Source organism: Bidens hawaiensis, unplaced genomic scaffold (genome assembly GCF_021521415.1).
Source record: "Bidens hawaiensis isolate Kalapana, Puna unplaced genomic scaffold, B.hawaiensis_p1.1 tig00023408_1, whole genome shotgun sequence".
NCBI lineage: Eukaryota > Viridiplantae > Streptophyta > Magnoliopsida > Asterales > Asteraceae > Bidens > Bidens hawaiensis.
The window spans coordinates 90,758-115,891 of NW_027493673.1; the positions used below are offsets into that span (position 1 = coordinate 90,758).

General features: G+C 37.9%; 1 protein-coding gene and 1 pseudogene across 1 annotated transcript; one reads left to right on the forward strand and one right to left on the reverse strand.

The window, feature by feature from the left end:
• Nucleotides 1-12,953: 12,953 nt before the first annotated feature.
• Nucleotides 12,954-15,247, forward strand: LOC143567478 (cysteine synthase-like; annotated as a pseudogene).
• An 813-nt stretch (nucleotides 15,248-16,060) lies between these two features.
• On the reverse strand, nucleotides 16,061-24,136 carry LOC143567479 (nuclear transcription factor Y subunit A-9-like). The gene is made up of 6 exons (XM_077053890.1): nucleotides 24,119-24,136; nucleotides 23,866-24,017; nucleotides 23,623-23,752; nucleotides 23,009-23,065; nucleotides 22,793-22,915; nucleotides 16,061-16,234 (listed from the first exon to the last, which is right to left on the reverse strand). The coding sequence occupies exons 1-6, from the start codon at nucleotides 24,134-24,136 to the stop codon at nucleotides 16,061-16,063; spliced, it is 654 nt and encodes a 217-aa protein (XP_076910005.1).
• Between the last annotated feature and the right edge of the window lie 998 nt (nucleotides 24,137-25,134).

A 25,134-nucleotide genomic window follows, 5' to 3' on the forward strand; every position in this document is an offset into this window, starting at 1 on the left:
CTTATGAATCTAGAAGTGGAATTTTGGAACCTCAAACAAGAGAGTGGTGATAACGCTACCTACACCGCTTGCTTCAACGAGCTTAGCATCCTAGTGCCACACCTTGTCACTCCCCTCTCTCGTGGGATTAGAAAGTATATTCGGGGTCTACCAAGGCAAATCCAGGATTCGGTTCAAAGTAGTGCTCCTAAGACTCTTCGCGAGGCTATTGTTCTTGCTGCATCATTGTCTGACAACCACGTCAAGGCAGGAACCCTCAAAATCAGCAAGAAGGCTACCGAGAAAACCGAGGCCGAACCTTCCAAAGAGGTCAAGGCCGAAGCCACACCCAAGCCAAACCGCTACAACAACAACAACAACAACAACCACTCTAAGAAACGAAAGCAAAACTATGCCTTAACCCAACTAAACCCACCACAACTCCAATACCCACAAACCCAAACCCAAAACCTTCAAACTCTCCCTCCAAAGAAGCCTTACCATGGTCCACACCCGTTTTGCCAAATATGCCAACGACAGCATCAACCCGGCATCCCTTGCCGCCAATGCACCCATTGTGGCCGTTACGGACACCTGCTAGGCGCATGTTTCGAATTCATGCGTACCCAACCAACCCTCGCCAAACCACCCCATACTCACCACACCTTCAACCAAAACCGTGTCATAACTCAAGCTCAACCTATCTCTCAAGCTTACCCCACCCCTCGAGCATGCTTCCATTGTGGAGATCCTGGTCATTTACGCAACGTGTGTCCTCGACTCGCATATCAGGTCCAAATGGTCGCTCAGCCGGTGTATCCTGCTCAAGCGTATCAAGTTCAGGCTTATCAACCCCCAGTTCCGCAGATCATGGCAGATCAAGCTGTTCAACCGGTTCAAGCCAACCAAGCCTCAACTTCTCAAGCTGCACTAGCCGTCCCCAATGCTCGTGGGAGGGCATTTGTGATCAGTGCAAATCAAGCCCAACATAACAACGATGTGGTGAACGGTACGTTCTTGGTTAATAACGTCTATGCATCCATTTTAATTGATACCGGTGTCGATATGAGTTTTGTGTCATTTGATTTTGTGCCTATGCTTTCTTTGTCTCGTTCTAAGCTCGAAAATTCCTTTACGGTTGAAGTCGCAAACGGTAAAACTATCTCAATTGATTCGGTGATTTGTGGTTGCACCCTAAATCTCAACGACTATGATTTCTCCATTGACCTCATTCCTATGCAAATCGGGAGTTTTGATATCATAGTAGGCATGGATTGGTTAGCTCAACACCATGCCGAAATCGTTTGTTTTGAAAAGTATATTCGGATTCCTCTTGATGACGATGGGATTTTGTGTATTTTCGGTGAGAAGCCTTCCAAAGGGCTCAAACTTATGTCGTGTACTCAAGCCCAAAAATACTTACGTAAAAAGTATGTGGCTTTCCTTGCCAACGTCGTGGAAAAGAAACCTGAAAAGAACTCAATAAAAGACATTCCGGTAGTTCGTAATTTTCCCGAAGTTTTCCCCGACGACGTTTCTGGTTTACCTCCTACTCGTGAAGTGGAATTTCGTATTGATCTCGTTCTTGGTGCGAATCCTGTCGCCAAAGCTCCCTATCGTCTCGCACCTACGGAAATGCAAGAACTGGTGAGTCAACTCCAAGAACTCTCCAGCAAGGGTTTCATTAGCCCAAGTTCGTCACCTTGGGGCGCACCTGTTCTTTTCGTTAAAAAGAAGGATGACTCTTTTCGAATGTGTATCGACTATCGTGAACTCAACAAACTCACGATTAAGAACCGTTACCCTTTGCCTAGAATTGACGACCTTTTCGATCAACTTCAAGGCGCATCTTGCTTTTCAAAAATCGAACTTCGTTCAGGTTATCACCAATTACGCGTTCATGAGGACGATATACCAAAAACCGCCTTTCGAACTCGCTACGGTCATTACGAGTTTATGGTTATGCCGTTCGGCTTAACCAATGCACCTGCGGTATTTATGGACCTCATGAACCGCATGTGCAAGCCTTATCTTGATAAGTTCGTGTTCGTGTTCATCGACGACATCCTCATTTACTCGAAATCTAAAGTTGAACATGAAAAGCATTTGCATGATATCCTCGAATTATTGAAGAAAGAGCAACTCTTTGCCAAGTTTTCCAAGTGCGAGTTTTGGTTAAACGAAGTCCAATTCCTTGGTCACATCGTTAACGAAAAAGGCATTCATGTTGACCCCATTAAAATCGAAGCTGTTAAAAACTGGAAGACTCCGACTTCACCCACGGAAGTTCGATCCTTCCTTGGTCTTGCCGGTTATTACCGCCGTTTCATTTTGAAATTTTCCAAGGTTGCTCTGCCTCTCACCGCCTTAACTCATAAGGGTAAACCTTATGAGTGGGGGGCTGAGCAAGATGAAGCCTTCCAAACCTTAAAGCGTATGCTTTGCGACGCTCCTATCCTAGCCCTTCCCGAAGGAAACGAGGATTTCGTTGTCTACTGTGATGCCTCGAATCAAGGTCTCGGTTGCGTTCTCATGCAACGAGGCAAGGTTATCGCCTATACGTCACGACAACTTAAGGTTCACGAGAAGAATTATACGACACATGACATTGAGCTTGGTGCTGTTGTATTCGCGTTGAAAATATGGAGGCACTATTTGTATGGAACGAAATATGTGGTATTCACCGACCACAAGAGCCTCCAACACATTTTCGACCAAAAGGATTTAAATATGAGGCAACGACGATGGACCGAACTCCTTAGTGACTATGATTGCGAAATACGTTACCATCCCGGTAAAGCAAACGTGGTAGCTGATGCCCTTAGTCGCAAGACCCATGTTAAGAGAATTCTTCTCCAAAGCGTTGTTATTCCAACTGACCTTCAACTAAGTATCTTTGAAGCCCAACACATCTCGGTCACCGAAGGCAATATGTACCAAGAGATGTCGTGTGGTGCTGAACTCCAACTCGAAACCAAGCGTGATGGTTTGCTTTACTTTCTTAATCGTCTTTGGGTCCCAGATCGTGACAATCTTCGCACAGTTATCATGGACGAAGCTCACAAGTCACGATATTCTGTCCACCCCGGTGCAGATAAGATGTACTTTGACCCTCGAACTACTTTCTGGTGGCCCGGTATGAAGAAAGATATCGCTATCTATGTTGGGAAATGTCTAACATGTGCCAAAGTAAAAGCCGAGCATCAAAAGCCTTCTGGTCTGCTTGTGCAACCTGTTATTCCTGTTTGGAAGTGGGAGAACATTGCGATAGACTTCGTCACAAAACTTCCAACCACAAAAAAGCAGCATGATAGCATTTGGGTAATCGTCGATCGATTAACCAAGTCCGCCCATTTCATTCCTATTCGAGAGAAACTTCCAATCAATCAGCTCGCTCAAATCTATGTCAATGAGATTGTTTGTCGCCATGGTATACCTTTGAGTATCATATCTGATGGTGATGGTCGCTTTGTGTCTCACTTTTGGAAATCACTTCAAACCGCTTTGGGAACCCGCTTAGATCTTAGCACCGCTTATCATCCTCAAACGGATGGTCAATCGGAACGAACCATTCAAACCCTTGAGGATATGCTAAGAACTTGTGTACTCGACTTTGGTGGTAATTGGGACACTCATCTTTCGTTGATTGAGTTTTCGTACAACAATAGTTACCACTCGAGCATCAAAATGGCTCCATTTGAAGCACTCTACGGCCGCAAATGTCGTTCTCCTATTTGTTGGAACGAGATCGGTGAATTCCAGCTCACCGGACCCGAAATGGTACAAGAGACCACCGATAAAATTGCTCAAATCCGTAATAACCTGTTCGCTGCTAGAAGTCGCCAAAAGTCTTACGCTGATAAGCGACGACGGCCCTTGGAATTCGAAGTTGGTGACCTTGTCCTCCTTAAGGTTTCACCTTGGAAAGGAGTGGTCCGTTTCGGCATGAAGGGTAAACTAGCACCTCGTTTTGTTGGTCCATTTAAGATTCTTGAACGAATTAAAGACGTAGCCTATCGCCTCGAGCTTCCGCAAGAACTTCAAGGCATTCATCCCGTGTTTCATGTTTCAAATCTTCGAAAGTGTTTAGCCGATGAGAACCTTCATATCCCTCTCGACGAAGTGCGTATCGATAAGACAATGCACTTCGTTGAGAAACCGGTGGAAATAATAGATCGAATAGATAAGGAAACCAAGCATAGCCGAATCCCTTTGGTCCATGTTCGTTGGGAATCTAAGCGCGGTGCGGAATTCACTTGGGAGCGTGAAGACCAAATGAAGACTAAGTATCCGCATCTTTTTGCTATGGATGTTAATTCCTAATTTCGGGACGAAATTTCCTAAAAGTTGGGAATGCCGTGACATTCGTCTTTTACTTTTATTTATTTATTTTTATAATTGTATTTGTTTTATTTTTCCCGTCTTGTAACCGAATATTGTTTATTACGTCAAGCTATTAATTATGTCATGATTTTGTCTTTATTATGTTTTACGCGCTAACGCTTTCATATATCGCTAAAGTATCAATTATATGCAGACCCTAAACTTTAGTTTAATCAGTTTCTGGACCCAACCCAAACTACAAGGACTAAATTACAAATAAATATTTTTTTTTTCTTTTCTCTTCTCCTTCCCCCGTCACAGCCCGTCGACCCCTCCTTTCCATCTTTTGATTCAATTGACCCAGGAATCACGGAATTTAAACGCGTATATTCGTTTCTTGTTCAACGCGAAATCAAACATTATAGAAAGTTTGTTAATTGACAGCTCGTTCATATCAATTTCTTTAACTCGAGCTGCGGATAGAACTTGACCTTGTTAGCCTATAAATACTCAACCAAAACGCAATTAACTTGTACCTCACACTCTCTAGCACTCTGCGAACCTAAGCCCTAAGATAATTTCACCACATAAGCTATCAAAGTTGGGTTTTGATCTCGTTTGCAAGCCGTAACCCTAACCCATCATTTTATATAGGTTGACTTTCTCTCTTCACATGCAAGACACATGCCAAATTCCCCCATCATTTTAAAACGTCAATAACTTTTTATTACTACGTTTTTATTGAAAAACAAATTCACTATAATAACGAGTGTCTTTTTATCTTTAATATGAGTACTATATTGTAATATAAAAATTAAAAAAAAAAATTAGTGGGTTTTTTACAAATTGTGTTATACAACAGTATTTTTCATTGTGTTTTTTTCATTGTAGTTTTTACATTGTGTCATACAATTGTGTTTTTTATTGTGTTTTTATCATTGTGTTTTTTTTGTAGTGTTTTTTTCCATTGTGTTTTTCATAGCGTTTTCCATTGTGTTTTTTCGGACTTTTCCGGCGAGGTGGTGGCGGTGGGCGGTGAAGTGGTGGTGGATGTAGTAGATGAGTGAAGATGTAAGTGGGTTTTTGAAATTAATGTAAGTGGATTTTGAGATTAAAGTAAGTGGGTTTTGATATAAAAGTGTTAAGACAAAAATATCCCCCCTTCCTAGCCTTCTTAGAAAAATCAAACTTCTTATTTGAACCTAACCCAATAATAATAATAATAATAATAATAATAATAATAATAATAATTACTCAATTGCGTATTCATGCATGAAGAATATCAATGTCAAAAAGAAAAAAAACGTTGAATTGTTTAGTTTCAGCCCAAAATTAGCATACAAAAATCAACATGAATAAACTCGGTACACTCTAATTCGTCAAAAGCACAAACTGTAAGCAGAAACGAGGTTTAATTTGAAAGTATGGCTAAGAAGAATAATAATAATAATTACCGGGATAATGATAATTGAGAGAATGGTAAAACCTCTAGATACTGGAGATGAATCGAATGCAACTCTAGATGAAACGCAACAGCAATTTATGGACGGATATGTATCAGAAGCCATCAGAAGCAAGAAACCACGTTGTTTCTATAACTACTACGCGTGTATCCTCTATCTCAATGTGTTCTTTCATTTGAGATTTTAATTATTAACCTATTTTATTATTATTACTATTTTTATATTTTATTTTAAATTTTATATCTTTATTTAGTTATATTTTTTATGTTTAAGTTTTATATTTGCTTATTTGTGGTTATTGTTATTTTTTTTGTTGTTTATTTATGGTTTAATTTTATTGCTTATTTTATGGTTGAATTCTTTTTGTTGTTTATCTTGTGGTTAAATTTTTAATTGCTTATTTATGGTTTTTTATTAATTATTTTATGGTTAGATTTTTTATTACTTTTTTTTGTAAATAGTTTCATTTGCTATAAAAAGTAACTTGATTAGATGTAAAAAGTGGTATTTGCGAAAATGTAAGGATTTTTAAGGATGTTTGTATGAATGGATAGAAAATGAGTGTTGTTGAAAAGTTAGTGTGAATCTAACGTGGTAGCTAACTGGATGTGTTTGTGAATGTTTTTAACCCATGACAAGGTGGAGTGAATAATATGGACTATAGCCCAAATCTTTCAATATTTATTATTTAGTTGTGTTCATATCAACGCATTTGGTTGTGTTCATATGACGTATTTAACATAAATAAGCATGAACAAGTTCATTTTCTTAACAATCAAACACTAACACAAAAGCATGTCTTCTTGTGTTTGCTTATTTGTTCAGTTAAAAAGTTTAATGTTTTCAATAATATTCAACTAAAAACCAACATAAGTTAAGGCAACTAAATCTAAATCATGCAACATTACATACAAACTTAATCATAGATGATTCAAATTACAAAACACCTGGTTCAGAATACATAATAGCTGGTTCAAAAGCGTACAGTCAAAACACTTAACTCATTCAAATAAAACTTGAACATAGCATCCAACTTAAACAAAGCCATTCAGTTAGCATATTGATGAAGTGCGCGTCAACAAGTGGGGTCATTATTTAGTGTCTACTTTTTTGATTGGATGGATGTAAACAAGGAGATAGAATATGTAAACAAAAGACTAAAGCATGTACACATTCTTATCTGCTTAGGCCATTCTCGTTGAAGTCCGGACAGGCCAGTAAACGCAAGCGTTCAAGTATAAACCTAGCAAAACAATCATTATACAGTTACTCTTTCACACATTCATTGAAAACTATTCAAATTAAAAGAATGAGCAGAAAAGTTAAAATTAGTGGTTAGCCGTCTAAAAAATAATTTCATCCAAACCGGCCAGTGGAAGTCGTGGTCCCGGGCTAACTCTATTTATTTATTTTTTATTTTTTTAATAATGAAAGTTGTTTTGATTCTCTGTTTGGATTGAGGAATAACACAGTTAATCTGGTCTATTGAATTAGACTTCTTGATTTTGACTTTATGGTTTCTCAGTAGCTGTTTATGTTTGACTTTCTTGATACTAACATTACTATGAGAAGCACACTATAAGTTTGAATTGCACATTGATTTCTGCAGCTGAGCATAAGATTGTTTAATGTTTGTGGAAAATAATCAATCATGCGCCTTTTGTACCAAAAATAGAAAAATATTACACTTTGACTTTCGCGGTCAAACAACCGAGTTTCAGATTCAAAAATGCTAGTATTCATGAATAAAATGATCAAAAGGAAAGTGAATAATGGGATTATCTAAAAAGCACTAGTTTTTGACTTTAAAAGTAAAAAACATTACTAATTCTATGGAACACAAATAGAATTGATGACATTAATAATGAAATTAGGAGCCTTCTTGACTTTGACTTTATGGTTTCTTAGTTGCTGTTTATGCTTGACTTGGGAGATGAATCGGAGGAAGAAATCTGCATGCAATTCAAGACCAAACGCAGCAGCAATTTATGGACGTCTACGTACAGAATCAGAAAACCACGTTTCTATACCTACGCGCGCCCTTTTCTGTTCACAACTTGGAAACACATGATATCTGATTATTTTTTATATTTTTCATATTATGTTTAATCTTTTGTACTTTATTTTTTTCTTAAACTTTTATTTTATTTTATGATCATTTTTCATATTATTTTTCTGATTTGTATTTTAAGATTATTTGTATTTTAATTTTTTATTGCTTATTTATGGTAAAATCTTTTTATTGCTTGTTTATTGCTACACTTGCAGCAGAAGATTGGAACTTTTTCTCATGATTGGTTATTGGAGCTCCTTTAGATGTTGTAGTGAAGCCTGTACCAGCATCGTGCTCTACGGTCTGCATTAACATTAAGAAACAAATACAAAGCTAGATTACCTTTTGACTTTCATAGTCAAACAAACAAATACAATCCTGAATAACAAAGTTATTCCCACCTAATCCCTGCTCTGTGTTTGCATTTAACTTTTTATAATCATTTCTCATCTATCTTCGTGCATACAAAAGTTATTCACATTATACATACATACATGCATACATACAAAATTGAACATCAAGATTGCATTCACTCCTCTGTCTCTGTACAAGATAGACTTCAATTCTCCATAAACATATGTAGTTGCATCCTCTAAATACTGTCGAGTCTTGACATCAACCCGGGCACAAGAAACAACAATACACCTAACCCTGGTTAGGAGCTGATATGTTTAGCCAATCCTCTCCTGTATCCGAAGAGGGTAAATGATATCCAGGTGAAGCATTGTGACTATGCCTTGGTGTTTCAGAAGACAACTCTGGCCGCACACGCTGTGAAGAACTAGAAGCGGCTGTGTTTGAGGAATCAACTTCTTCCTTCATGGAAAAACGACCACCGTTACACCTTGCCTTGTTCTTTGCATGTAGATGGCGTGACTCATGAAGATACGGCTGTATATAAAAACCATCATAGCATGTTATTTACCGTTTTGAACAAACAAATTCATCTTTATATTATAAAGTCATAATTCACCTTCCGCTTTTTTATTAACTTATTTTCATTCTCTGCTTTTGCTCGTGATGCCCTTCGCCGCAGGATTGCGTAGTATTGTTTGGGGTTTACAAAAACAGGCTCAGGTCCCGTTTCAGGTAACAAGAGTATTCTTGTTGAGGTGGAATCTATTAAGACAATCAAAATAAGTCCATACAATGAAAGTGATGATCTTTGAAGATATACAAACATATATAGATAGATGAAATCATGTATCTTACCACAGGTGGCCCGTAAGCTCCCATCATTCCACCATAATTTGAATATGGAGCACAACCCTGTACAAGTCAACACAACCAAGAAATTTGAAGATGATCAAGAATCCAAACAAAATATATGTAAACCAAATTGACCTGTTTTTAACTAAAACATATAGATACCTTTTATAAATGACCCATTTTGACCCAAACCAAATTGATACCCTTTAAAATGACCCGAACCGGTTAATACCTTTTAAAATGACCAGGTTTGACCCAAAACAAATTAATACCTTTTCTAAAATGACCAGGTTTGACCTGAAACAAATCGATATCTTTCTAAAGGGACCCAGTTTAACCCGAAACCAATCCGGCTCGCCTGTTTTGCTATTCATAATATACGACCAACCATAGGGTGTAAGAAACTTACAATGCTATGACCAAAAAATTCAGGCTGTGGCGCCTGATTTAAAAATTCACTGTTGACCGGAAGCATGCTTGGTTGTGCATGCTGCTGCTGATGATAACTTGCATTAAAGTACGGTTGCTGTCCATATATATCTAACCTCAAAAGATGGAGTTCAATATCAGTATTATTGTATTACAACAACAAAAACATATGACCATATAATTAACTTAACTAATCCATCCTAAGTTCCTAACAAATATTATCATAAGTACCAGCTGCTGGTGTAAAAGACGGAGCATTTAGTGTTCTTTGGCTTAAAACTTCTTCTACATTTAGAGGACAGCCAGACTGTGATTCCCAGTCTAGTGAACGGTCCGGAGAAGATGAACCGAACAAAGATGGAAGCATGTTAGTGAAAGACATGGGATGAAAATATGCAATAATGCAACAGCAAGATGTACCTGCATGCAACAATAAGCATATAATCAGTTTCATTTTCATCTATCAACATGAGAATACAATGCATGCTCAAGTAAAGTACAATAATAATCAAACCATATTATTAATTATTATGACTCTTTTGAACCAAAAAACTCCAATTAAGAGCGGATAGATTATCAATAATCCCACTATTAAATATTCATGCATGAACTCTTAACACTTAAATTCGTCATTGGACCTAAAATTCGAATTTGAAATCATGCAGGATTACGATTAACAAGTGATGATTAGTAAGAAGGTGCAAGTGAAATTAGCATCAAATATTGAAACCTGTACAAGACTTAACTGAGTATGTATATATGTAAATAGTAATTACCGTGAGAATGGTAAATACGGTTGACTTGACTTGGGAGATGAATCGGAGGAAGAAATCTGCATGCAATTCAAGACCAAACGCAGCAGCAAGTTATGGAAGTATTAGCACAGAAGCATGAAACCATGTTGTTTCTATACCTACATGTGACCTCTTCTGTTTACAACGTGGAAACGCCTTATCTCTAATTAATTTTTATATTTTTCATATTATGTTTAATCTTTTATATTTTACTATATTCTTAGACTTTTATTTTATATTTTGTGTTTGGATTTTTTACCTTTTTATTTTATGGTTAAATTTTTTATTGCTTATTTATGATCAAATTTTTATTTGCTAATTTTATAGTTAAACTTTTTAATGCTCATTGTAGGGTTGAATTTTTATTGCTTATTTGTGGCTAAAGTTTTATTATTTTATTACTTATTTTATGCCTGAACTTTTTAATTTGTTAATTTATGGTTAATTTTTTTATCACTTATTTCATATTTTACAAAATAATAATAATAATAATAATCATAATTTGATTAAATGTAAAAAGTGGTGTAGATGTAGAAATGTAAGAATTTGTAAAGATATTTGTAGCATCATAGAAAAAATGAGTGTTTTTTAAATGATTAGCATATATATGAATTTTGATGTGATTAATCTGACACTTTTGTATATGTTTTAATATGTAGTCACGTGGAGTGGACAATTTGGATGCTAACCATGATTTCTCAAACTTTATATTATCAATAAATATTATAGAAGATATGGAAGGGCTTATGAAGACGTTATTATGGGTTAACGAGTGATATTCTGTTTACAACATGGAACACACCTGATATCATGCTTATTTTATAATTATTTTATATATAACTTCATATTATGGTTAAATCTACACTTTTGTATATGATTAGCATATGGAAGGGACAAACAAGGATGTTTTAGGAAGCTAATGAGGTGCACGAATGAGGAGGAGCGAGTGAAATTGAGGGACAACTACAAAACGGCCAAGATAGAGGCGAAGAAGGCAGTGGCGGAAGCAAAGAAGGCGGCCTTTAAACGGATGTATGAAAGTCTAGAAACAAAAGAGGGGGAACATGCTATGTTTAAGATTGCCAAAGCCAGGGAGCGTAGAAGGCAAGATCTAGGACCGGTGAAGTTCATAAAGGATACAGATGGGCATGTACTGGTCAAGGAGCAGGACATCAAGCTAAGATGGCAAACCTACTTCCACAATCTTTTTTAACAATGGGAGAGCTTACCAAGAAGAACATGACAACACAAACTTTCAACGACAACAATCGAATAACTGCTACTGCCGACGGATCACACGAGAAGAGGTGAAGGATGCACTTAGGAGGATGGGAAGGTTTAAGGCGGTTGGCCCAGACAACATACCCATCGAGGTGTGGAAGTGTCTGGGGGAGGAAGGAGTCATGTGGTTAACTACTCTGTTCAATAGTATTCTCAAATCAGGTAAGATGCCAGACCAGTGGAGAAGCAGCGTTGTAGTTCCTATCTATAAGAACAAAGGAGACGCCCAATGTTGTGGTAACTACCGAGGAATCAAACTACTAAGTCATACTATGAAGCTATGGGAAAGAGTGATTGAGGTTAGACTTAGACGAGAAACTCAGGTTACGGTCAACCAATTTGGCTTCATGCCGGGGCGTTCCACCACAGAGGCAATACACCTTATAATAACATTAATGGAAAAGTATAGGGAGAAGAAGCGTGATCTACATATGGTGTTTATTGACCTAGAAAAGGCCTACGACAGTGTGCCACGACTGGTACTCTGGGAGTGCTTGGAGGGTAGAAGAGTGCCCAGGAAATACATAGAGATAATTATGGATATGTATACCAGGAGTGAAACAAGTGTCCGTGCGCCAGTGGGGGATACTGATTTCTTTCCTGTAGAGGTAGGTCTTCACCAGGGGTCAGCGTTGAGCCAGTTTCTTTTTGCAGTAGTCTTGGATGAGTTGTCAAAGTCGATTCAGGGGACTCTCCCGTGGTGCATGATGTTCGCAGACGATATTGTGTTACTTGCTGAGAAAAAACAAGATCTAAACACGAGGCTTGAGGAGTGGCGAACAACCTTAGAGACAAAAGGTTTAAAGATTAGCCGATCTAAGACGGAGTACCTCCACTGTGATTTTGGTGGGATAAACGACAATGAAGACGCACATATCACAATTGAAGGCAGGTGGTCCCGCAGGTAACGAAGTTCAAGTATTTAGGATCATTTGTACAGAGCGATGGGGAATTAGACAGTGATGTGACCCACCGAGTTCAGGTAGGATGGTGTAGATGGAAAGCAGCCACAGGTATATTGTGCGACAAGAGTTTCCCGACTAAACTAAAGGGAAAATTCTATAGGGTGGTAGTTAGACCTGCAATGCTATATGGAACAGATTGTTGGCCATCATGAAGGCACAAGTGCGGAAGATGGAGGTAGCAGAAATGAGAATGCTACATTGGATGTGTGGGCACACAAGGCTAGACCGAATAAGAAACGGTGTGTTTCGCGAGAGATTAGGGGTGACGAACATAGCAGACAAGATAAGAGAGTGGAGATTGAGATGGTTTGGACATGTAAAGAGAAGACAGACGACGAATCCTGTTAGATCCGTAGAAAACATTACTATAGACGGGAGGAGGGGTAGAGGACGACCGAAATTGACTTGGGATGAGAGGATTAGGCATGATTTGATAGACCTAAACCTCTCCGAGGACATGGTTGAGGATAGGAATTCGTGGAGAAGTAGAATTAAAGTTAAGGATTTTTAGAGAGAATTGAAGACCTTAGGGCTTAGACTTAACTTATTTAGGTCACATACCATAATGGTATTTCCCTTACATATATTATTATTATTATAATTATTATTAGCTTTTATATAGCTGTTAAACTGTGATCTCATTATTAATATTATTATAATTAGTAGTAGTTTTTATATAACTGTTAAACTTTGATTTCCTTTATTTTGCTTCATTCACATGTACTTAGAGCCGAGGGTCTCTCTGGAAGCCACCTCTCTATTCCTTTAGATAGAGGTACGGTGTGCCTACATCCCACCCTCCCCAGACCCTACTTATAGCTTTGCTGTCGGTGGGATTTTACTGGGCATGATATGATTTGATTTGATTTGATTTGATTATTATGGTTAAATCTACTTTTATTTTATTGTTAGACTTATTTTTTTTATTTTGTGTTTGAAATCTTTTACTTTTTGTTTTATGGTTTAAATTTTGTATTGCTTGTTTATTGTTTACATATTTTTTCTTGCTTATTTTTGGATGGTTAAAATTTTTTATTCTTGATTGCATTTGGTACAAAACTAATTTGATTATGTGTAAAAAGTGGTGTAGATGTGAAAATGTAAAAATTTGTAAAGATGTTTGTAGGAACTAGGAATTGAGAAAAAATGAGTGTTTCAGAATGATTAGTATAGATCTAATGTGATTACTGTCCGGACACCTTTACATATGTTTTAATCCTTAGCAATATGGAGTGAATAATATAGGCTAAAAAAAGTCAAACCTTCAAAATTAAACCATATACCGACTTTGTATATTTTGACTAAAAATGTCAATCTTTCAAAACTGAACCATAATCTGACTTTGGTCAATTTTAACTAAACGGTCAAACCTTTCAAAATTAATACATGGACCATTTTACCCCTATTACAAGGCAAATATGACAAGCACATTATAATTGTTAAGGCACAAAGGATATATACCAGTTACTTTAATTATTGTATTAAGCACATTATGTTGAGTTTTTTTTTTTTTTTTTTTTTTTTTTTTTTTTTTAATAAAGGTTGTTTTGATGCTTAATTTGGATTGAGGAATAACACAGTTAATCTGGTCTATTGAATCAGACTTCTTGACTTTGACTTCATGGTTTCTTAGTAGCTGTTTATGCTTGACTTTCTTGATACTGAAAGTAATATGAGAACCACACTAGAAATTTAAATATCATATTCATTTATGCAGCTGAGCATACGGTTGTTTCATCATTCAGTAACCTCAAAGAAACATGTGATCCAACATTGGTATAGCAGAAGATGTTACCGAAGTAATTTCATTCCTTAACAATCTTGAACGCGTTAATTTTCCAATAATTCGAATGTCTTTAGTATTTTTTTTACTTCTATTCCTCATAATGTGAAGTTGATAGGAAATACACCTATGGTTCATCTTAATAAGATTGTAGACGGCTGTAGTGCCCGTATCGCTGCCAAATTAGAAGCCATGGAACCCTGCTTGACATGTTAGTTTTCTTGCTTTATATTTCTAGCTGTCGGTATACTTCCTTTCTATCTTTATATATTTATTTCTGAATTTGAATGAATAGGATTGCATTAAGTATGATTAAAGATGCAGAAGATAAGGGTCTTATTACTCCCGGGAAAGTTAGATAGTTTCTTTTAATATATCATATTTTTTATGCAAAACCATTAACTAAAATGTTTTAATGAAGACGGTGCTTGTTGAGGCAACAAGTGGCAATACTGGAATAGGGTTGGCCTTCATTGCAGCATGGAATGAAGGATTGTTATGCTTTCTTTCGGGACAGAATTGATTATATCTGATGTATCAAAGGGCATCGAAGGCGTTTTTAAAGAAGTGGATGAAATTATAGAAAAAACATCCAATAGTTATTTCCTTAACCAATTCGATAATCCGGCTAACCCAAAGGTATTTCTTTAATTTTCTTATTACAATGACAAGATTATAGAATTTACAATTGTAGCCTTGTATATTCATTATCAAACAACGGGACCCGAGATATGGAAAGCGTGTAATGGGAAAGCTGATTCTGGGATCGGGGCTGGTGGGACCGTGAGTGACGTGGGGAAGTTTCTCAAGGAAAATAATGCAAATATTCTTAACTTTGAAATATTAAACTTTTGTAGGGGTTATTGGTGTGCTAATTTAGTTTGGTTATTGTTTGCATAATCTGAGTTTAGATATATGGTATTGAGCCGAGTGAAAGTGCTGTGAATATGTTTACTAAAACGATTTAAAAAAAATGTTACATACAACAAATACCCTTGACCCGTTTGACAAATGCAACTCAAATAGACAGATTCAACGATAACGTATGCAGTATTACATGAGTTAAGAAGTATTACCTCTTTGACAATAAACTTCAACACATTACTCGTATGAAAGGGTTTTCAACAGGCAGACATCATTGATTAAGGTGAGCATCTAATTTAGGTTCTGACTGTTTTGACCGATTAGTCAATTACTCAACCCACCCGGCGCCCGGCACATCTACTCGACCACCTCTACCAAAAAAGCAAAGCAATACAACTCTTTGGAAAAGAAAAACAATCACTCTTTGGAAAAAAGAAAGAAGTCATTACAGTGTAAGACATCCAGAACTGGCTTCAAAAAAGCTAGCCCACATTAGTAGCAAGAGTAATATAATGAGTAATGTTGATATAAGAGAAAAACAATGTAAGCTATGCTACCTTCAAAGAATATGCAATGAAATTTGATGGATTGAATTTTTTATAATTGTTTCTCAATTGTTTATGCATACAAAACTTATTCACATTCTATATACATACAAAATTTTGAACATCAAGATTTCATCAACTCCTCTCTCTCTCTCTCCCAAACAACATAAACTTCATTCTCCATAAGCGCATGCCCGTGCATCATCTCAGCACTCTTGAGTCACTCATCAACCCGCTCTCATGTTGTAACTTCTTCATTTCTCCCAAGCATATGAAACAACACTACACCTAACCTTGGTTAGGTGATATGTTTAACCATTCCTCTCCTGTATCTGAAGACGGGAAATTATATCCCATTGATGGATGGCAATTCTACGAATTGGATGATTCGCCCCTTGGTGATTTAGAAGACCCAGGGCGCACATGCTTTGGAGAATCAGAAGTGGCCGTCTTTAAGGAATCAATTTCTTCGCTCAGCGCAAAGCGACCACCAGTACCCCTAGGCTTTTTCATTGCATGTTGATGGCGTGACTCATGAATATATGGCTGTAATATAAAACAAACATAGCATGTTATTTACCGTTATTGCACAACCAAATTCATCCTTAAATTATGAAGTTATAATTTAACTTGCGTTCTTTTATTAATTTCTTTTCCATCTCTGCTTTTGCACGCGTTTTTCTTCGCCGAATGTAACATCCCAAAATTTCTAAAGTAATATTTATTATATTATTTTGTCGGGTGAAATAAACGAGTTAGTGGAACGATAATAATAATAGCAAAATATGAAGACTTAGTAGGATAATTAGATGGGATTAGATATGGACCAAAAGGAAATATGGGCCTTCGGTCCATGGGCTTAAGGGAGTATAAATACCCCCTTAAACCCCAATCCTTTCCATTCCATCCATTTATCCATCCTAATCTCTACACACTCCAAAACACACACAACCCGAACCAAGATCCAAAGGCGAGGACCCGAGCTCGTTGATGCTAGATCGTCGTGACGAACCAAAGCAACAAGACCAGCTCGTGTTCGTAGTTCGACTCATCTACGGTACGTTTATATCGAGAACATGTTCGTTTAGGTTTGGATTAGTATAGAAATGATAGATCGGTGTTTGTATGGTAAAAACGAATCCTACAAAGCTAAACTTACTGAAAATGGATATGATTTGATGGGTTAATCGATTGATAAAAGAACCCGTAACCTATATGCCTAAATCGCACCCCTTAAACATCGATGTTAGGCCGATTTGATGGTTGGGGTTTGTAGGCGCTGGTCAGACGATTCCGTGGATACCTAAATCGAGTTATTTGGTTAAGAAACGAAGATGATTAAGGACGAACAGTAGCTGCAGCCGACAACTTCGCCTGCAAGCTAAGTTCACCTGATGAACTTCGCCTGCAAAGCTAAGTTCGCCTGATGACAACTTCGCCTGCAAGCTAAGTTCGCCTGATGACAACTTCGCCTGCAAGCTAAGTTCGCCTGATGACAACTTCGCCTGCAAAGCTAAGTTCGCCTAAGGTTTAACTTCGCCTAAAGCTAAGTTCGCCTAAGGTTTAACTTCGCCTAGAGTCAAGTTCGATTAGAAAATAAATTAAAACGATAAGTAAAAGTAATCTAATACTAGGCCACCAGATTAAATCAGGCGAGTATTGATACGTGTAACTTATACAGTCAGCCGAGCTCAGTTAAAGAAGGGATTTACAACTATCGGAGGAAGAAGAAGAGTTCAGGTGAGTTTCTAGCCCCATTTCCTTGTTATGTTTTCGGGGCTGTGTGCATACTCGATGTGAAGTGTGAATACACTTACCTTAAGTGGTAAGTGTATGCTATAGATGTTATACGAGGTATATATTTTATAATGCTTGTCGGTACGTGAACGATCTTCGGATATTGCACGTATCGCCAAGGATTGTAAATTCCAAGTGGTTGATAGTGTGTATGAATGTTATGATGTGACTTGTTTATTACGTAAATACTGAACTGATATGAAGTGTGATATAGGCAGGTAGAGGTAGAGTGTGTTAGAAGTGGCAAGAGTCTAGTAAGGGTGTTAGTGGCATAACGTGAGCGCGTGATAGGGAAAGCCTGTACGTGCCATCGTTATTATGTGCGTATGATTGTTGATGTGACTTGCTTATTATGTAAATGATATGAAGCGTGTTGTAGACAAGTAGAGGTAGAGCGTGTTAGAAGTGGCAAGAGTCTAGTAAGAGTGTTAGTGGCATAACGATAGTACGTGGTAGGGTAAGCCTATACGTGCCTTCGTTATTAAAGTGGCAAAGTGGCATAACGTTATACGTTATTAAAGCGGCAAAGTGGCATAACGTTATACGTTATTAAAGTGGCAAAGTGGCATAACGTTTTACGTTATTAAAGTGGCAAAGTGGCATAACGTTATACGTTATTAAAGTGGCAAAGTGGCATAACGTTTTACGTTATTAAAGTGGCAAGGTGGCAAAGTGGTAGGCGTAAATAAGAGGCTAAGTGGTAATGTAAGCAGGTTAGATAGTGGACTACGTGTCTGCGGATACGTATATGATGCATGTAGTGGTTGTATGATAAGTTGCTTGATTAACTAGAACTCACTCAGCGTAGCTGACTTTTAGTATGCACGCAGGTGATCAGACCAAAGAACTAGCATGAGTATGGCACATGGCATGGATTGAACGGCTGGCATCTTAAGATGGAAGAAAAGATGTTTTAAATATAATGATTTGTTTTATAGTATCAAAGAAGAGATTGAATGTTTTGTATCGAATGCTTCAAGTAAACGTTTCCCCGGAAAGTTTTAATGAACTCTGATTTGTATGAACTGTGTTTATGAGTAAATCCGACGCTAAAGTAAGGCTACCGGGTTCGGGGCCTTACAAGTTGGTATCAGAGCATAAGTTCGAGAGATTTAAGCATCCTACATGCTTAGACTCGAACAGAGAATGAGATTTAAAATTTGAAAGAAAGAAGATGCCAGTTCAAGATAGCCATGTGTCACTCAAGCAAGCTCAGTAAAGGTAAAGTGTATGGTAAATGGTGTATGTTAATGTTGGCTTATTTGCTAAATGAAGAATGAGTGCAGGTTAGGGATAGGATTAATTGATCTTAACTGATTAACTGTTTAAGAGTATAAACAAGCACAAGTGAAATCATGAAGGGAAGTATGTAGAACCTGAGGAGTAACGCAAATAGTTAATTACACTTGATCAACGTCATTAACTACTTACTTTACAAATCATGTGCTAAATAATTCCTAGAGTGATGACGTTTGTGTTTTCCCTTTTTGAATACTAATGGCTGGAGCTGGAGAAATTGTTGGAACTGGAGGTCGCACTGGACGTCGTGGCAGGCCTCGTCTTGTCCGGCAACCCTCGGTAGAAGAAGCTTCCAACACCGGAGACGAAGGAGGCGCAGCTGAAGGAAACTCGAGCAACAACGAAGGACATCAACTTGACCCTGCTGTTCTAGCTGCCATTGCCCAAGCTGTGGCAACTGCCATGAAGAATGGGAATCCAGAAGGATCTGCTGGAAGAATTGCTGAAGGATCAGGAGAGAATGGTAGGAAGGATGGTGAGGGAGGGAAGGGTGACTCGAGTGAAGCTGGATCTGTCAAGGTTGGTGATGGAAAGAGAGGTCGAGGTGGGTGTAACTACAAGTCCTTCAAAGGATGCGACCCGCCGAAGCTGACTGGTTTGGGAGACGCAATCGCTACTCTCCAATGGATAACCACTATGGACAAGATTATCCGCATTAGCGAATGCCGTCCCGACCAAGCTGTGGGTTATGCTACTCAGTCATTTGAGGAAGAAGCTATGTATTGGTGGGAAAGTGTGGAGCAGAGAAAGACTAGGGATGAGATCAAGGCGTTGAGATGGGACGATCTGAAAGAGTTGGTGATGAAGAAGTTTTGTGCAGATGCCGAGGTTGAAAGGACGGAGATGAAGTTCCTGAATTTAAAGGCCGGTATGATGACGCATCGTGAGTATACTACTGAATTCAACCGACTATCTAGGTTGGTGCCTGATATGGTTGACACTGAGGTCAAGAGAATCAAATGTTATGTGAGGGGATTGCCACAAAAAGTCCGCATGTTAGTCAGGGCAAATAAACCTGCTACTTTTGACTCTGCTGTTGAACTTGCAGAAGTGGTTTATGCTGACCTGGCTGAGGACGATGTGGTGGTGGAGGAAAAGAAGGAGAAGAAATGGGCTACCTCTGCTAAGCGGTCTGGCGAGATGGTGACAACAACTGATGAGAGGAAGGCCAAGGTTGGGAACAAGGATGCATGTAAGACGTGTGGGCAAGTGCACCAGGGAGAATGCAGGACTGGGACAGACAGGTGCTATCGGTGTGGAAAGAGTGGGCATTACTCTCGAGAATGCCCTGATCGTCCAAAGTGCTTCAAATGCGGAAAAGCTGACCACATGGCTAGGGATTGCAAGGAATCAGGGGCGGGAGGTGCGAAAGGATAAAGACTTGGGGAAACTGCAGAGAGGAACACTTGATGAAGGAATAATTGCTCATGTAATGGTTTTATTAAATTACATTTGCTTAAGAACTTGTTTTGTGTTAAGGATTAAAACTTATGTTTATTAGTGACGTGTAATATATTGAGTTTGGTTATGAATGATTATTATGTTATGATGAAATGTTGTTTTAGACAATAGTGTTAAAAGTACTAATCGAAGCCCTTGGAAGGATGAGATGAGTCTTGGTACAGCGAGGGTCTCATGGACAAGCTACCTTAAATAGCTAAAACACATGACCACCATTCGATGGCTGCAAAGTCGGGAGTAAGAAGGATAACTCAGAAAGCAAAGGTGATTCAATAAAGTGTGCGATTATAAAGAAAAAGGTATTCCTTTTACAAAGGTATTCCTTTTAAAGAAATAAGCTAGGTTTCGGGGACGAAACCTCTTTAAGGAGGGAAGACTTGTAACATCCCGAAATTTCTAAAGTAATATTTATTATATTATTTTGTCGGGTGAAATAAACGAGTTAGTGGAACGATAATAATAATAGCAAAATATGAAGACTTAGTAGGATAATTAGATGGGATTAGATATGGACCAAAAGGAAATATGGGCCTTCGGTCCATGGGCTTAAGGGCGTATAAATACCCCCTTAAACCCCAATCCTTTCCATTCCATCCATTTATCCATCCTAATCTCTACACACTCCAAAACACACACAACCCGAACCAAGATCCAAAGGCGAGGACCCGAGCTCGTTGGTGCTAGATCGTCGTGACGAACCAAAGCAACAAGACCAGCTCGTGTTCGTAGTTCGACTCATTTACGGTACGTTTATATCGAGAACATGTTCGTTTAGGTTTGGATTAGTATAGAAATGATAGATCGGTGTTTGTATGGTAAAAACGAATCCTACAAAGCTAACTTACTGAAAATGGATATGATTTGATGGGTTAATCGATTGATAAAAGAACCCGTAACCTATATGCCTAAATCGCACCCCTTAAACATCGATGTTAGGCCGATTTGATGGTTGGGGTTTGTAGGCGCTGGTCAGACGATTCCGTGGATACCTAAATCGAGTTATTTGGTTAAGAAACGAAGATGATTAAGGACGAACAGTAGCTGCAGCCGACAACTTCGCCTGCAAGCTAAGTTCGCCTGATGAACTTCGCCTGCAAAGCTAAGTTCGCCTGATGACAACTTCGCCTAAAAGCTAAGTTCGCCTGATGACAACTTCGCCTAAAAGCTAAGTTCGCCTGATGACAACTTCGCCAGCAAAGCTAAGTTCGCCTAAGGTTTAACTTCGCCTAAAGCTAAGTTCGCCTAAGGTTTAACTTCGCCTAGAGTCAAGTTCGATTAGAAAATAAATTAAAACGATAAGTAAAAGTAATCTAATACTAGGCCACCAGATTAAATCAGGCGAGTATTGATACGTGTAACTTATACAATCAGCCGAGCTCAGTTAAAGAAGGGATTTACAACTATCGGAGGAAGAAGAAGAGTTCAGGTGAGTTTCTAGCCCCATTTCCTTGTTATGTTTTCGGGGCTGTGTGCATACTCGATGTGAAGTGTGAATACACTTACCTTAAGTGGTAAGTGTATGCTATAGATGTTATACGAGGTATATATTTTATAATGCTTGTCGGTACGTGAACGATCTTCGGATATTGCACGTATCGCCAAGGATAGTAAATTTCAAGTGGTTGATAGTGTGTATGAATGTTATGATGTGACTTGTTTATTACGTAAATACTGAACTGATATGAAGTGTGATATAGGCAGGTAGAGGTAGAGTGTGTTAGAAGTGGCAAGAGTCTAGTAAGGGTGTTAGTGGCATAACGTGAGCGCGTGATAGGGAAAGCCTGTACGTGCCATCGTTATTATGTGCGTATGATTGTTGATGTGACTTGCTTATTATGTAAATGATATGAAGCGTGTTGTAGACAAGTAGAGGTAGAGCGTGTTAGAAGTGGCAAGAGTCTAGTAAGAGTGTTAGTGGCATAACGATAGTACGTGGTAGGGTAAGCCTATACGTGCCTTCGTTATTAAAGTGGCAAAGTGGCATAACGTTATACGTTATTAAAGCGGCAAAGTGGCATAACGTTATACGTTATTAAAGTGGCAAAGTGGCATAACGTTTTACGTTATTAAAGTGGCAAAGTGGCATAACGTTATACGTTATTAAAGTGGCAAAGTGGCATAACGTTTTACGTTATTAAAGTGGCAAGGTGGCAAAGTGGTAGGCGTAAATAAGAGGCTAAGTGGTAATGTAAGCAGGTTAGATAGTGGACTACGTGTCTGCGGATACGTATATGATGCATGTAGTGGTTGTATGATAAGTTGCTTGATTAACTAGAACTCACTCAGCGTAGCTGACTTTTAGTATGCACGCAGGTGATCAGACCAAAGAACTAGCATGAGGATGGCACATGGCATGGATTGAACGGCTGGCATCTTAAGATGGAAGAAAAGATGTTTTAAATATAATGATTTGTTTTATAGTATCAAAGAAGAGATTGAATGTTTTGTATCGAATGCTTCAAGTAAACGTTTCCGCGGAAAGTTTTAATGAACTCTGATTTGTAAGAACTGTGTTTATGAGTAAATCCGACGCTAAAGTAAGGCTACCGGGTTCGGGGCCTTACACCGAAATATCGCGTGGTACTGTTTCGCATTAACAAAAACAGGCCCCGGTCCTATTTCGGGTGCCAATGGTAATCTTGTTGGCGCATCCATAGAATGCGGTGAAATCTAGTTAGACAGTCAAAATAAATTCATACATTGATAGTGATGATCTTTGAAGATTTACAATCATATAAAGACATATGAAATCATGTATCTTACCATAAGTGGACTATAAGTTGTCGTCATTCCACCATAATACGGATATTGAGAACATCCCTGCACAAGTCAACACAACCAAGAACTTTGAAGATAATAAATAATCCAAACAGAATACGTGTAAACCAAATTGACCCATTTAGACCTTAACCGAATTGATACTTTTTAAAAATGACCCATTTCACCCGGATCAAATTGATACCTTTTAAGGGCTGGGTCGAAACAAAATGATACCTATTTTAGAATGATTCAGCTGGACCCAAAACAAATTGATACCTTTCTAAAATGACCCGGTTTTACTCGAACCAAATTGATACCTTTTTAAAATGGCCCATTTTAATCCAAACAAATTGATAAATTTAGTTGTTTTGACCCGAACCAAATCGATACCTTTTTAAGTGACCCGTTGACCCGAACCAAAATGATATCTTTTTAAAATGGCTGTTTTGACCCTGACCAAATTGGTACCTTTTTAGAATGACCGAACCAAACTGATACTTTTTTAAAATGACCCGTTTTAACCCAAACCCATCCTGGCCGTTACCCGACCCGACCGCTTTGCCACTCATGATATATAAGTTATAACCAACCATAAAGTGTAAGAAACTGAAACTTACAATGTTGTGCCCAAAAAAATCAATTTGTGGGACCCAATTTTGAATTTCACTGTTGGCTGGAAGCATGTTTGGTAGTGCATGCTGATGATAACTTTTATTAAAGTACTGTTGCTGTCCATATAAATCTAACCTCAAAAGATGGGTTCAACATCATCAGTATTACAACAATAAAAACATACATATGGCCATATAATTTAGTTAACTAAATCATCCTAAGTTCCTAATAGATGTTATCATAAGTACCAGCTGATGTAAAAGATGGAGCATTTATCTTCTTCATTTAGAGGAAAACCAGACAGTGATTCCTGGTCTGGTGAATTGTTCTGAGAAGACGAACCGAATAAAGATGGCATGATCGTGTTAGAGAAAGACATATTATGCAACAGCAAGATTACCTGCATGCAACAATAACCATATAATCAATCAATTTCATTTTCATCTATCAACATGAGAATACAATGCTCAATGCATGCCCAAGTAAAAAACACACACACACAATTGCACATTCATTCATATTTCATGCATGAAGAATTTCAATGTAAAAAAAACGTAGAATTGTTTACTTTCAGGCCAAAATTAACAAACAAAAATCAACATGAATAAACTCGGTACACTCTAATTCGTCAAAAGCACAAACTGTAAGCAGAAACGAGGTTTAATTTGAAAGTATGGCTAAGAATAATAATAATAATTACCGGGATAATGATAACTGAGAGAATGTGTTAGTCCCATTTTGTTATATTAGTCTTTTGTATTGTGTTTATTATGTTTTGGGCTTTAGTTGTTAGTTGTGAATGTTTAGGCCTAAGGGAAATAATGTTGCAAAGCCCATTGGGCATTTGATGTAACTTACTTCTCATGCATGTTTCCCTATAAATAGAAAGCATGCCATGAGAGTAATTGTTGTTCATTGTAAATCTAAGGAAACCTTTTGCAAAATTCTCAAATCACACATATCTTTCTTTCTCTCTCTCTATAAAACTCGAAAATAACATCTCAAGATCCGAGACCGCTTAGGTGGCTTAGTGTGATTTTCGCTAGCACTAAGCTCGGTTAATCCAAGATCATTGTTAGATCCACCCGCCTTGGGACCTATAATTGGTATCAGAGCTTCGGCTCACTAGTTGAGGGTTTTGGATCACAACCTTGGGTTTTGATCTTGAGAAGAAGAAAACAAGTGTTCTTGACTAGAAGACTCTCAAAACAAGAAAACTACAAAAGGATTCGGCCAAAAACTTCATAAAAAATGTCTTAGAAAGTGTTCTTGGTGAAAGTTTCAAGTGTACAAGTTCTAGATCTGAAAAGTTTTAGGTTGAAAATAGTTAAATTGGTGTTACGGGTTTGAAAAATTGATAAATTTAACAAGTTAAGAATTTCGCTTCTCATGGCATCAAAATCAGTGTACCAACCTTTGACCTCGTACTGACAAGTTAGGTGGAACAGATCCCGAGAAAGATTGCTTCTGGAAGCTTAAAATTTTTCGCTTCGCTTGAACCTTTTTTGCTTCGCATA